The sequence below is a fragment of the Chiloscyllium plagiosum genome, chromosome 9 (assembly GCF_004010195.1).
Source record: "Chiloscyllium plagiosum isolate BGI_BamShark_2017 chromosome 9, ASM401019v2, whole genome shotgun sequence".
Classification (NCBI taxonomy): domain Eukaryota; kingdom Metazoa; phylum Chordata; class Chondrichthyes; order Orectolobiformes; family Hemiscylliidae; genus Chiloscyllium; species Chiloscyllium plagiosum.
In genome coordinates, this window is record NC_057718.1 from 99,718,467 (window position 1) to 99,733,157 (window position 14,691).

The following is a 14,691-nucleotide window of genomic DNA, read 5'->3' on the forward strand; positions in this document are numbered from 1 at the left end:
GATGAATGGTCACTGGGGATTGAGGGAGCCAAGGGTTCACTGGGAAGGATGGGGGTGTGAGAGGACTTCAGAAAGGTGGGGGTGTGTGGAGGGGATAAGGAGTGAAGGGGGAGGAGCTCAGATACTGGCTTCTAGTAACCAAACCCCTTTTTTTCTCATTTTCTGTGGAACAAGCTGGGAAGGCGGAATGTGGTTCCCTCGTTGTGACCTTCCTCGTGATCTATTTGCTTCCCTTTCTGCTGTAGAGGCCGGTGAGCAGGAGGTACAGTCTGGGTGACATGAAGACCATGACTGGAGACCTTCAGAGCCTCGGGCTAGCTCCTGACACTGACACACGGGGAGTTGGATCACCGAGACAGAGACGCATCACATTCGGTGAGAGTCAATGATACGAACTGTCCCACAATGCATCATGGGAGCAGGGGAGGTGGGGGGGGGGGGGGGGGTGCATGTAGCAGAGGCAAGGTCTGGCAATGGCCAGCACTCCTGCCTCTGACACGGAGCCTCCAGGATTGTGCGCCACTCGACAGGTATAGAAGGTGTGATGACATAGACTACTGTATCAACATTGGAGCTCTTCCAAGTTGAACAAAAACCATTCTCAGAAAGAGGTTGGCTAGGCCAGCAGCTATTGTCCATCTCTACTCACCCAGAGGGCAGTTAAGGGTCAACCCCATTACTGTGGGTTGGGAATCACATATGGGCCAGACCAAGTTAGTGCGGAAGAGATTCTTCTCTAGTGAGATTTTGAGAAACCAGTTGGGTTTTTACAACAAGCAGAAGTGGAATCTTGATTGCCATTATGTTCTAATGGGGCGGAGGGGACCAGGGATGGGCAGTGAGACTGGCAGAGTCTCTGGAGGAGTGCTGAACTGGCCAGGAGTTGACGACAGAAGCAAGTGATGGAAGCCGATGGCAGCATGGTGACGATACATGAAAGGAGACCGCTAACGGGGTTTTGCAAGCTGTTTCCCTCCGGCCCCCGGGTTAACTTGATTCAGAATCGGAAGCATTCACCAGGGCTGAGCTGAGGATCTGTGCTGACCAACGCTAATCTGAGTGTCCCATGGCACAGAGACACTTTGCAAAGTGACGTTTAAGGTCCATTCCACCTCCGTTTTGTGGAGGAATCCCTGGATCTTTTGCTGGTTCCTTCCTCTCGGAGGGGATTTGGAACATGCGGAGTTAGGGATGTGAGTTAGCTCCTGAGCAGGAGCTGAGATACTCAAATCTAGTGTCCCAACCTCCAGTGAAGTCTCCCTTTCCATTGGTGACTGGATTTGAAGTTAACGTCTTCCATTGGGTATTGTGTCTAAGTTGGAGATGGAGCGGTGGGGATTGCTAGTGTCTGGAGAGCATTTTGCCATTTCTGTTGGCTCAGGGCTTGAAGGTGGAATTAATCTATGGATCAGCTTTGATTTCATTTGACGGTAGAACAGGTTAGAGAGGCTCACTTATTTTTATTCTTTTGTGGGATGTGGGTGTTACTGGCTGGGTCAGCATTCATTACCCGTCCCTAGTTGCCCCCTTTGAGAAGGTGGGGGTGAGCTGCCTTCTTGAACCGCTGGAGTCCACCTGCTGTGGGTTGACCCAAAATGCCCTTAGGGAGGGAATTCCAGGATTTTGACACAGCTGCAGTGAAGGAACGGCGATATATTTCCAGGTCGGGATGGTGAGTGGGTTTGGGGGGAAGCTTGCAGAGGGTGGGTGTTCCCGTGTACTTGCTGCCCTTGTCCTTCTAGGTGGAAGTGGTTGTGAGTTTGGAAGGTGCTGTCTGAGGGTCTTTGGTGAATTTCTGCGGTGTAACTTGTAGATAGTACACACTGCTGCTACTGAGCCCCGGTGGTGGAGGGAGAGTGGATGCTTGTGGATGTGGTGCCAATGAAGCACGGGCTGCCTTGTCCTGGATGGCGTCAGGGCTCTTGAGTGTTGTTGGGCTGCACCATCCAGACAAGTGGGGAGCATTCCCTCACAATCCTGACTTGTGCCTTGTAGATGATTGACTGGCTTTGGGGAGTCAGGAGGTGAGTTATTCGCTGCAGGATCCCTAGCCTCTGACCTGCTCCTGCAGCCACTGTAGTTATCTGGGTGGTCCAGTTGGGTTTCTGGCCAATTGTAACCCCCTGGAATTCGATCGTGGGGGATTCACACTGAATGGTCTCCTCCTCCTGTGCCTCTTGCAAAGGGCAGCTAACCCACGGCAAAATCGAGAGCTCCCACATTCAAGAACCAAGTCTGGGCATCATTCCAGGCTGATAATTGCTTCAGTGCTGTACTGAGAGAGTGCCGTACTGTCAGAGGAGCCGTCTTCCTGATGAGACAGTAAGTTAAGGCCGCATCTAGCTGATCGGGTGGTTCTGAACATTCTCCTGGGATCAGTGTGAGAAAGAACATTGGAACCTTTGTGAGTGTCTCGTCAATATCAACCCCTCAGTCAATATCACCGAACACGGATGATTTCCCTGTGGTCACATGTCTGTATGTGGGGAGCTTGCTGTGTGGTTCCATGACAACAGAGGCTACATTCCGAAGTGTACTGGCTGCAAAGGTGTCCGGTGGCGGTGAAAAGCACTATCCAAATGCAACTCTTTCTTCATTGAAAGTTCAAATCAAGAGAAGGGGGGTTGAACAAACCAAGGAAACAATCCCAAAACCAACGGAAAAGCCACTAGAAGCTCACCGAGGATGTATTCTGATAGCTTTAATGATGTCTGGTTGGGTCTAGGTGGCACGGATGTGATTTGTATCTGTGCTGACTTGTGTCAACATTTAAAACCTTACACAGAGACATACGGGCTAGGAGCAGGAGTATGCCATTCGGCCCCTCGTGCCTGCCCCACCATTTGATACGATCATGGCTGATCTCATCCCGGCCTCAACTCCACTTTCCTGCCATTGCCCCGTAACCCTTCAACCTATTATTAATTGGGGGTGGCACAGTGGCTCAGTGGTCAGCACTGCTACCTCACAGCACCAGGGCCTCAGGTTCGATTCTAGCCTCGGGCGATTGTCTGTGACGAGTTTGCACGTTCTTCCTGTGCCCCTGTGAGTTTGCTCCGATCTCCTCCCGCAATCCAAAGATGTGCAGGTCAGGTGAATTGGCCAGGCTAAATTGCCCACAGTGCAAGGTGCATTAGTCAGAGGGGAAATGAGTCAGAGTGGGTTATTCTTCAAAGGATCAGTGTGAATTTGTTGGGGCAAATGACCTGTTCCCATATTGCAGGGAATCTAATCTAAAAATCTGTCCATCTCCACTTTAAATTTACTCATTGTCCCAGCATCCCCACTGCGCTCTGGGAAGGTGAATTGCACAGATCCATGAGCCTTTGAGAGACTTAATTTCTCTTCATCTCTGTTTAACTCTTCTGTCCTTTATCCTAAAACCACCAACTCTTGTTCTTGATCACCTCATGTGAAGGAACATCCTCTCTGTGTCTAGTGTGTCAATCCCCTACGTTATCTTATGGACCTCCATTAGATCTCCTCTCATTCTTCGAAACATCAGACAGCTTAAACTGCCCAATCTCAGCAAGACAGTTGCCTCAGCTCTGGAATCAATCTGGGTGAACGTCTTGAAGCATTGTGGACACACCCCACTCAAAATGAAAGCTGTAGTAAGACCTGTGTGCCTAACATATCAAACTCGGGTCTGCACTGGAAAACCTGGGCTACTGGGGTGGCTCAATTGTTGCCTCACAGCGCCAAGGGCTTGGGTTCGATTCCACCTTCGGGTAACTAACTGTGAGGAGTTTGCACATTCTCGTAGATGAATGGCTGTAAATTGGGAGAGGGGAGTGTGCAGTGGGACCTGGGTGTCATTGTACCCCAGTCACTGAAGGTAAGCCTGCAGCGAGTGGTAAAGAAGGCAAATGGTATGTTGGCCTCCATTGTGAGAGGTTTTAAGTACAGGAGCAGGGATGTGTTGTTGCAGTTAGACATGGCCTTGGTGAGACCACACCTAGAATATGGTGTACAGTTTTGGTCTCCTTTTCCTGAGGAAGGATAGTCCTGCTCTCAACGGAGTGCAGCGAAGGTTTCCCAGGCTGGTTCCAGGGATGGTGGGACTGACGTATGAGGGGAGATTGACCAAGTTAGGATTGTTTTCCCTGGGGTTCAGATGGGTGAGGAGTGATCTCACAGACTTATAAAATTTTAACAGAACTAGACAGAGTTAAAAATCACACAACACCAGGTTATAGTCCAACAGGTTTAATTGGAAGCACTAGCTTTCGGAGCGACGCTCCTTCATCAGGTGGTTGTGGAGTATAAGATCATAAGACACAGAATTTATAGCAAAAGATTACAGAGTCATGCAACTGAAACGACAGTCATCCACGTCAGGACTAGACAGGGTAGCTGCAGGGAGGATGTTCCCAATGGTGGGTGCATCCAGAAGCAGGGGGTCACAGTCTGGGGACACGGGGTGGAGCATTTAGGATGGAGATGAGAAGACATTTCTTCACCCAGAGAGTGGTGAGCCCGTGGAATTCATTATCACAGAAAGTAGTTGATGTCAAAACGCTGAATGTATTCAAGAGGCAGCTAGGTATAGCACTTGGGGTGAGTGGGATCAAAGGTTATGGGGAGAAAGCAGGATTAGGCTGTTGAGTTGGATGATCAGCCATGATCATGATGAATGGTGGAGCAGGCTCGAGGGGCCAAATGGCCTCCCCCTGCTCCTATCTTCTATGTTTCTGTTTCTCTATGTGTCGGCATGGGTTTCCTCCAGGTGCTCTGATTTCCTCCCACATTGCAAAGGTGTGCGGTTTTAGATGGGTTGGCCTTGGGAAAAGCAGGGAGTGAGTCTGGGTGGGATGCTCTTCAGAGGGGTGGTGTGGACTCGATGGGCCAAATGGCCTGTTTCCACACTGCAGGGATTGTAAAGTGAAACTCAAGCACATTGACTATAAATCCACTTGTCTACCATCCCTGTGCTTCCACCACCCATTCCTCAGGGCACATCATTTCCCCTCACTGGGGGCAAGCATCCCATCATTCATTGCTTGGCTATACTGAAATACTAGGAGAAAGTGAGGGCTGCAGATGCTGGAGATCAGAGCTGAAAATGTGTTGCTGGAAAAGCGCAGCAGGTCAGGCAGCATTCAAGGAGCAGGAGAATCGTTGGGTGGGACTCGAACCAGTCTCTATATTTTTTGACAGTGACTTGGTGTTCCCTCTTCCTGCCCACACTTTCTTTGATTCTTCCACGACAAGGCCAGCATTTGTTGCCTGTCCCTAATAGCTCCTGAACCGAGTACTGGCCTGGCTGTTTCATGTTGCCAAGGGTCTGGATTCACGTGTAGGCCTGAACGTTGTGGCGGTGGGGGGGGGGGGGGGGGGGGCAGATTCCTTCCCCCAAGCTGAACTGAAGATGTTTTCACAACTAAAGCCAAAATCGCTGGAGAAACTCTGCAGGTCCAGCAACACCTGTGGAAAGAGAAAGCAGAATTAATGTTTCAGGTCCAGCCACCCTTCTTCAGAACTAGAACCTCGCATCAATCGATATTCAGAATGTAGAGGCAAGAGTAGGCCATTCAGCCCCTGGCGGCTGTTCTGTCATTCTCGATCATGGCTGCTCATCTACCTCAATGTCCATTGACGTCATTAGCAACCAACTGATTTCTGTTTCAAACAAACATAGAGACTGAGCTCCCACAGTCCTCTGGGGTAGAGAATTCCAATGATTGACCATCCACTGAGTGAAGAAATCTCTCCTCCTCTCACTTTCAGATAGCTTGTTCTCTTTCCTAATACTGACTCCTGGTTTTCGACCCTGCAAGGGGGCCTTTCTGCATCTGCTCTGTGTAACCCTCTTGAAAGCCTCTACAAGATCACTGAAGAAGGGCTTATGCCCGAAACGTCGATTCTCCTGTTCCCTGGATGCTGCCTGACCTGCTGCGCTTTTCCAGCAACACATTTCCAGCTCTGATCTCCAGCATCTGCAGACCTCACTTTCTCTACAAGATCACTGCCTGTTCTTCAAAGCCCCCAGAAAACTCAGTCCTGGTCTCCTCCGAGAGCAGCCCTACCATCCCAGGAATCAGGCAAGGGCTCCAAAACTACTCACAATGCTCCAGAAATGGCCTCTCAGTATTGAGGCGTTTTAAAATACTCTAACATACCCTGACGTCTCATTTCTCTAATGATAAATTAGCTGAACCAAGGCTCATTTGCTCTAGTGTATCCTGCCTTATAATTCCAGATTCTAATAGTTATATTTGTCTTTCATCAGCTGCTATGGTCAGGTTTGTGCCCTTGGTATAGGAACATTAGCCCAGACCACAATGACAGTGTCACTGTGATGTAATCTCCCCCATATGCAGGAGTTCAATAATATCTTACCGTGCCAATACTAAATGGCCAGCTGTCCCATAATCCAACTTTGGCCAATTGGCAGGCTGGCTTTCAGAGCAAGCTGCAGCCCTTTAAGGGTTGCTGATACAGAGCTATCTGTGCTTGGGTATCACTGCTGTACTCCCAACATCACCCATCACTGTCACAAGTGAATTGTCGAACGTCAGGACAACATGTAACAAGATGGCAAACACAGACAGAGGAGCAGCAGTCCCAACATTCCAACACAGAACGTAATTATTTGCATTGATATGTACAGTGCTCACCTGATATCTGGGCTGAGACTGTTTGTGTGTGTGTGTGTGTGCATATCTGTGTGTTGTGTTTGTTCATGTATGTGTATTTGTGTGTGGGAGTGTACGGTTTTGTGTTTGTGCGTGCGAGTTTGTCTGTGTGTGTTGTGCATGTGTGTGTGTGTTTTTGTGTGTGCATGTGTGTTTGTGTGTCTGCATAGTTGTGTGGGAAGTGTGTGTGTGTGCATGCGCAGATGCACGTACAACATCCTCTGAGTTCTGAGGTATTTTAAAGTATTACATGCTAAGCTGGTGCAGATTCACAACAGGAATCATTTCTCCATTAGCCTGAGATAAACTAAACATTTACAATATAAAGCAAACCAGTAAATATCGAACACTAGTTGGGCCAACATTTACTGCCTATCCTTTACTGTCCTTGAGAGGTTGGTGTTGAACTGCCTTCTTTAACCTGTTCAGCGTACATAGTGTCGGTATGGAGCTGGTAAGGAGGCAGATCCAGAATTTTGATCCGGCAACATTCTTATCACCAACACAGGCAGGAAAGATTCCCCAATCTATCCTTATACCATTCAAACCAAGCTCAGGAGGTGGAAGGACAGTGCACTCGAACCTTCCTGAAAGAAGTGATCTGTTTCCTCATAAAACCTTTGCCCGTGGCTCCTGTCCATGCATTCCATTGGTACAAAGTTAAATCACTGGCCTAAGTACTTTCTTTGTTTTAAAATCAACCTTTCAGGGCATGTTGTGGTATATCTCTAGGATGGGGAGGGCTTGAAACAGCAGCAGACTTTGCTGGATAAACTCAGCAGGTTTGGCAGCATATGTGGAGAACAAAATAGAGTTAATGCTCTGAGTCTGTTGACCCTTCTTCAGAACTGACAGTAGCTCAGAATAGAGGGATTGGGTAGTAGGGGAAGGAGTAACTGCTGGATGGAGGTAGAGTCCAGAGAGAGAGAACAGCGGAGAAAGGAATGGATAATGGTGAGCCGGGGAGAAAGCAAAGCTGTTAATGGGACCGTTAATGGGTGAAAATGTGTTGACTGTGATGATCGGTGGAATCTGGGTCTTCTAAGCCAGAAGGATGGACACTACCAATATGCCATGCTGTGTCCTAATCAGCTCCAATTGATAACTTTATCCAGTTTATGTTAGTCTGTGGCGCAGCAATAGGTGAATGTTAAATGCGTTCTCCTCTGGTTCAGTTTGGAGAAATTCTATGTTGAAGGATCAAATTTGAACAGTGCTCCCACAGTAGTTCAAAGGGTTCTTGTGGTACAATGGTAGTTTCCCTACCTCTGAGATAGCAGCTTCAATTTCCAACTGCTCTGGAGGTGTGTAGTCACATCTCTGAGTTGCTGGACGAGGAAAAACCCTGGACTCAAGACTGGTTTTTATTTTGCAGAATCCTACATACCACCCTCAGCTGATCGGAAAGGGAGCTTCAAGGGAAAGGTAAGACTTTATACATGTGACCCTTCTGAGAGATTCTGGAATCTCTCTCTCTTGGTTTACAAGAGGATGTGGGGGAGCCGGTGTTGGACTGGGGTGGACAAAGTTACAAATCACACGACACCTGGTTATAGTCCAACAGGTTCATTTGAAATCCAATGCTTTTGGAGCGCTGCCCCATCGTCACCTTCCAGCCTGGAATCATTGTTGTCAATCTTCCCTGCCTGGTATGGCAGGTTCCTGACTGATTGGCAGAGGTCCACTCAGGCTCAATCACTGCATGAAATCTGACGGGTATCCAGCGCCAGGTTTGGAGATTTAGAAGGGTTCTTCTGGCACAGTAGTAGTGTCCCTAAGTCTGGACCAGAAGGTTCAAGCCTTGCCTGGTCTGCAGTGCTGTCACAGCATGTCTGAACAGGCTGATTAAAAACACGCTGCAGGTTTAATCAAGGCAGCGAAGAATTGAATTTCACCCCCTCCCTTCAGTCGTAGTAAGGAAGGAAATGTATTTCTGATTCCTTGTTTATCGATATCTACTTTCTTCTTAAAGTTAGCACAGGGTTGGGGGGGGGGGGGGGGGAGCGAAATGCCACACACCATCACCATAGGGATGCCTGGGATCACTTTCACAAGTAATTCTGCAATTGGTCCGACATAATATAGTTACATCGTCAACTGAACCCGAAATTAAAGGTTTGACCATGCTGGGGTTTACAAAAAACGCGATACAAAAATTGTGCCTCCTGACATAAGATTGAAAATTTACTTTTTATTCATTCACGGGGTGTGGGCTAATACTTATTGCCCTTCCCTAATTGCCCTTGAGAGTGTGGTGTGGAGCTGCCTACTTGGGGCAGCACCATGGCTCAGTGGTTAACACTGCTGCCTCACAGCGCCAGGGATCTGTGTTCAATTCCAGCCTTGGGTAACTGCCTGCGTGGAGTTTGCACATTCTCCCCGTGTCTGCATGGGTTTCCTCCCACAGTCAAAGATGTGCAGGTTAGGGTGGATTGGCCATGTTAAATTGCCCCATATTGTCCAGGGATGTGCAGGCAAGGTGGGTTAGCCATGGGAAATGCAGGGTTACAGGGATAGGGTGGGATGCACTATAGAAGGTCGGTGTGGGCTGAATGGCCTGATTCCACACTGTAGGAGCTCTATGAATACAGCTGTGCAACTTAGAGAGTCATAGAGATGTACAGCATGGAAACAGACCCTTCAGTCCAACTCGTCCATGCTGACCAGATATCCGACCCAATCTAGTCCCACCTACCGGCACCCGGCCCATATCCCTCTAAACCCTTCCTATTCATATACCCATCCAAATGCCTCTTAAATGTTGCAATTGTACCAGCCTCTACCACATCATCTGGCAGTTCATTCCATACACGGACCACCCTCTGCTTGAAAAAGTTGCCCCTTAGGTCTCTTTTATATCTTACCCTTCTCACCCTAAACCTATGCCCTCTAGTTCTTGACTCCCCCACCCTATCCATGCTCCTCATAATTTTGGAAACCTCTACAAGGTCACCCCTCAACCTCCGATGCTCCATCGAAAACAGCCCCAGCCTGTTCAGCTTCTCCCTATAGCTCAAACCCTCCAAAACTGGCAACATCCTTGTAAATCTTTTCTGAAGTTAGTGCAGGAGTCTTTAGTGGATAAAACTTGGTAAAGTATTTCAGAGGAGCAGGGAAGAGTCAATCACACTGCTGTGGGTCTGGAGTCACAAACTAGATAAAGCCTGGAGGTTTCCTTGCATGAAGGATTTTAGTAAGTCAGATAGGTTTTAGCAACAATCTGGCAGTTACCATTACGGACAGGAGCTTTTTATTACACATTTATTTAATTAGTCTCCCGGTGTTACCGAAAATGAATATTGCTGAAAAGAGTATCAAATCTTTTCATTTTGCACTTCAGGGTTGATGCACAGAGTACCAAATTTCAAAGGGAACTACAATTTATACTGAATGAGAGAGAGAGGTTGGCAAGTCGACTCTGATTAGTCGGCAAGTCGATTCTGATTGGACAAGGCATTGCCGCGGAAAATAAACCAAGCAACTATCGCACCCCCTACCCCCATTACCGCCAATGCGTTTGTTTATTTCAGAGAAGATAGAAAGCAGAGATGTGTTTATTTCACGAAGCAAGTTTGAATCTTCAGTGCTTACGATGGGATTTGAAGCGATGTCACCAGATCATTAGTCCTCGCGATTACCGGCCAGTTGCACAATTATTAGGCTACCCTGTTTTATAAGGGAAGTTTTCTTGCAGTTTCAGGACACAGATTTTTGGCTCCAAAGCTCTCTGGGTACACAATGAGCTCTGGGTGAAATGAACAGCTCCATGGTTGTCTGTTTATGTCAATCAGGAACGGTCAGGTACAAAATGAGCAGAATTGCATGGAATACTATTTTGCTCAGTTTACTCGGTTTTGTTATTTCTTTAGGAGAACATCAAAGAACTGAAGAACAGATCCCTTGGGGAAATGAACACCGAAGAAGTTTGTGAGTGGGTCAGAGGGCTGGGACTGGAGAGGTGTATTCCTACAATCAAAGGTGACATTCATGCTAAGAGCCTCTTTGGCCCAGTTTCAATAACACTTCATAAAGTGCTGTGCAAATTGTCCCTGCTTTTAGCACAGCTGTTTAATGTCTGTTGCTTCAGGTTTCCGTAATGCTTCCAGTTCTCAGCTCCACCACTAGATCATGGGGAATACACACTATGTCAGGGGCCGCTGTACATTTTACTAAACATTTTCTGTAAATGGAGCCAGATGGTGACTCCTCTGGTGGTGCTGGTGATATGTTTCACTTCTGGTTCACCAGCAGCCACACGACCCTTCAAAATCCCGGCGTTACTCTCATTCCGGGCCCCTTGAGCATTCCACAGAGTTAAGTGTTCCTCCTCTGACATCCATGGGGTTGGAGACTGAGGGCCTGAGACCTGGAGTGATCTCCCTAAATCCGTCTGCCACTCTTCCCAATGAGCAGCTGCTGAAAGGGGAGCATGAGCGGGAGCCATATTGTTGTCAAGCTGGGTGTGTGGTCTGGTTGGCATGGCATCCCAATGGTACAGTGGCTCAGTGGTTAGCCCTGTGGCCTCCCAGCGCCATGGACCCAGGTTCGACTCCAGCCTCGGGTGACTGTCTGTGTGGAGTTTGCACGTTCTCCCTGTGTCTGCGTGGGTTTCCTCCGGGTGCTCCGGTTTCCTCCCACAGTCCAAACAAGTGCAGGTTAGGGTGGATTGGCCGTGCTAAATCACCCATAGTGTATGGGTGGATTAGCCATGGGGAATGCAGGGTTACAGAGACAGGGTACAGGGTTAGGTCTGGGCCAGATGCTGTTCAGAGGATAGGTGTAGACTGAATGGGTTGAATGGCCTGCTTTTGCACTGTAGGAATTCTATGATTAACTATTGGCGGGGGTGGGGGGGGTGCGTTTGGGGGTGGCGCGGTTGGGTGGGGATGAGAGTTCCTGCTTGCTTTGGTCTTATGGTGCCAGCTTGTCGGGCATTGGCAACTGAGCGGCGTCTCGGGCAGGACTGAGGGACCCCCCACCCCCCCAGCAGACCACCCCCCTGGTAGACCAGGCACCTTTCTGTGTGAGCCACAGCTGCTCCAGTGACATCCAAGGCTGGGGGAAGGGAGCCACCATTTCCTGTCGCGAGGGCTCTGCATCGACCTCTGATGTTTTAAACTGCACCTTTCCCCTTCTGCCACCCCAGAGAGCAAATTGCGAGGACAGCAGCTGGTGTCCATTGACCTGGACACTCTCGCCCATCTTCAGTTGGAAACCATTGAGGAGAAAGAGATTCTCCTGGCGTCCATTTACAAAGAGCTCCACCCAATGGACACAGGCAGCCAACGTCTTGATGATCTGCTCGGTAAGAACTGACTGGGTGCAGGGAAGTCACACCAAACCCTTAGCTCTTACTTTAGACAGGACTGAGGGCTTTAGGGTGGGATTCCTGTGGAGGAGTAGGGGTGAGAGGGGCAATTAGAGGCTGAATGGGGGAGAGAGAGAGTGAGAGCAAAACACTGGGCCGTTGATAGCAAGGAGCAAGTGTTGGTCATGTGGATGTCCGAGAGAAAAGGAGTGTTTGAAGATAGCAGACAGAGAAGGACAGAGTTCAGGAGACTTAAAGGGAGAAAGAATTGGCAGATAATCGGAATTTTTACCTTTACAACACATGCCACACTGTTACTAACCAGAACTTTGCAAAGCAGTATGTCATCCGTCAGCTATCTCTCTCTCTCTCTCTCTCTCTATTTCTGAACCTATTGCCATTACCAGGCATTTCCCATATAAATCTTTCTAAAATTTTCTTTATCTGGTCTGCAAACCACAGTGTTTATATGTTTAAAATGCAATGAAAATGAATGGGCTGAGGCCTCGCTCTCAAAATAAGACATACAGAAATTGCAAAGTTAAAAATCACACAACACCAGGTTATAGTCCTACAGGTTTAATTGGAAGCACTAGCTTTCGGAGAGCTGCTCCTTCATCAGGTGATAGTAGTCTATAACCTGGTGTTGTGTGATTTTTAACTTTGTACACCCCATTCCAATACCGGCATCTCCAAATCAGAAATTGCACACAGAGTCATAGAGATGTACAGCACAGAAACAGACCCCATGGTCCAACTCATCCATGCTGACCAGATATCCTAAATTAATCTAGTCCCATTTGACAGCATTTGGCCCATATCCCTCTAAACCCTTTTTATTCATGTACCCATCCAGATGCTTTTTAAATGTTGTAATTGTACCAGCCTCCACCACTTTCTCTGGCAACTCATTCCATACACGTACCACCCTCTACGTGAAAAAGTTGCCCCTTTTAAAACTTTTCCTTCTCTCCCTCTGCCCTCTGTTTTGGGATCCCCTACCCTGTGGAAAAAACCGTGACTATTCACCCCATCCATGCCCCTCATGATTTTATAAATCTCTATAAGGTCACCCCTCAGCCTCCAGTGCTCCAGGGAAAACAGCCCCAGCCTATTCAGCCTCTCCTTATAGCTCAAACCCTCCCACCCCACAACATCCTTGTGTAAGTCTTTTCTGAATCCTTTCAAGTTTAACAATATCCTTTCTATAGCAGGGAGACCAGAAATGAATGCAGTACTCTAAAAGTGGCCGAACCAATGTCCTGTACAGCCACACCATGACCTCCCAACCCCTGTATACAATTGGTATTAATTGCCCTGGCTTTAATTTCACAACATGCCCATCATTCTGAGATTGCAATCTTATTATGAGTTTGACAAAAAGATTCAGAGAGAGAGAGGGGGAGTCTGTTCCTACGTTGATTCTGATTATACACTTTTCACTGTGTCTCAGTACACGTGACAATAAATTCAATTCAATACAAGTCAATTCAATTTAATTCAATTCAATTCAATTCAATACACATGCCATGTTGTCGCTAGCTACTGCTTAGATCTTGCAACGCCATTGACATCCCGGCTATAAATCCGTTAGATATTTTTACGGCAACACCTGATCAACTCATTATTTCTGTTAAGTTTATACTGGAGATGTCGCAGGCTAGATTATACATTGGGAGCTGGTGGGACTATCACAGGTAAAAGCCAACGCTAGTGCGTTCAATGCCTTAATTAAATCAACGAAGCTGAAAATGAAATTGATATTTGCAAATTAGCCTCTTGAATCCCGAAATAGGGACAACTTTTCATTAGGGTGAAATCCCAGCAACCTCCCATCTTGTGGTCTGGGGTGCCACCTAGTGCAGTAATTGCAAGTTGGGTCGATAAAAGGGAGATCCCATTATAAAAGTTTGATGCAGAAGCAGTAGCTGATAATGGTTTAGGAATGGCTAAAGCCTCAGAGATCGAAAGAGAGAGAGTTAGCTATAGTCCAGCTATAGTTCTGTTTAATGACGTTCTTTGTAATAATATCATTTTAATGATCTTCTAACTAGCCCATTGCTTTACTTGCAATGAGTCGAAACAATATAGGACCTAGGAGCAGGAGTAGGACATTTGAGCTGGATCTGCCATTTAATATGACTGTGGTGGGTCTGGTTTGTTCTCGTTTCTGCTTCCCTACCTCTTCCACCCTCCCCCTCAAAACCCCCAATCTCGACTCCCTCATCTATCAAAAATCTCTCTAGCTCAGCCTCAAATAAATTCAAGTTAAAAATCACACGACACCAGGTTATAGTCCAACAGGTTTGTTTGGTAGCAGCACTCTGAAGTGAGTGCTTCCAAATAAACCTGTTAGACGTTAACCTGGTGTCGTGTGATTTTTAACTTAGCCCACCCCAGCCCAATACTGGCTCCTCCACATCTAATAAATTCATTGACCCACCCAAACCTCCCAAGAAAATCAAAAATTCTCCTCAGCTTTGGTCTTAAAAGCGAGACTCCTTATCCTTAAAGTGCATCCCCCTCATTCTAGTCTCTCCCACAGGGGTAAAGATCCTGTTGATATCCCGTTAAATCACCTCAGAATCTTGCAATTCACAATAAGGTCACCTCTCATTCTTCCAAATTCCAAAGGATAAAGATCCCAACTATCCAATCTTTCTTCCGAAGGTAAAGACCTTCATCCCAGCAGTTCCAGTCACCTCAGGCTTCTCTGAGCTGCTTCTAAAGCCATTCTATAGATAA

The 14,691-nt window shown here is 47.5% G+C and overlaps 1 protein-coding gene across 1 annotated transcript in view; it reads left to right on the forward strand.

The window, feature by feature from the left end:
* The window catches only part of LOC122553279, a 95,783-nt gene that overhangs the window by 48,687 nt on the left and 32,405 nt on the right, over positions 1 to 14,691 (forward strand). Inside the window, exons 4-7 of the mRNA XM_043696867.1 lie at positions 246 to 375; positions 8,014 to 8,063; positions 10,508 to 10,616; positions 11,785 to 11,943. Coding sequence (XP_043552802.1) covers positions 246 to 375; positions 8,014 to 8,063; positions 10,508 to 10,616; positions 11,785 to 11,943 — 448 coding nt within the window. The remainder of the gene's footprint in view (positions 1 to 245; positions 376 to 8,013; positions 8,064 to 10,507; positions 10,617 to 11,784; positions 11,944 to 14,691) is intronic.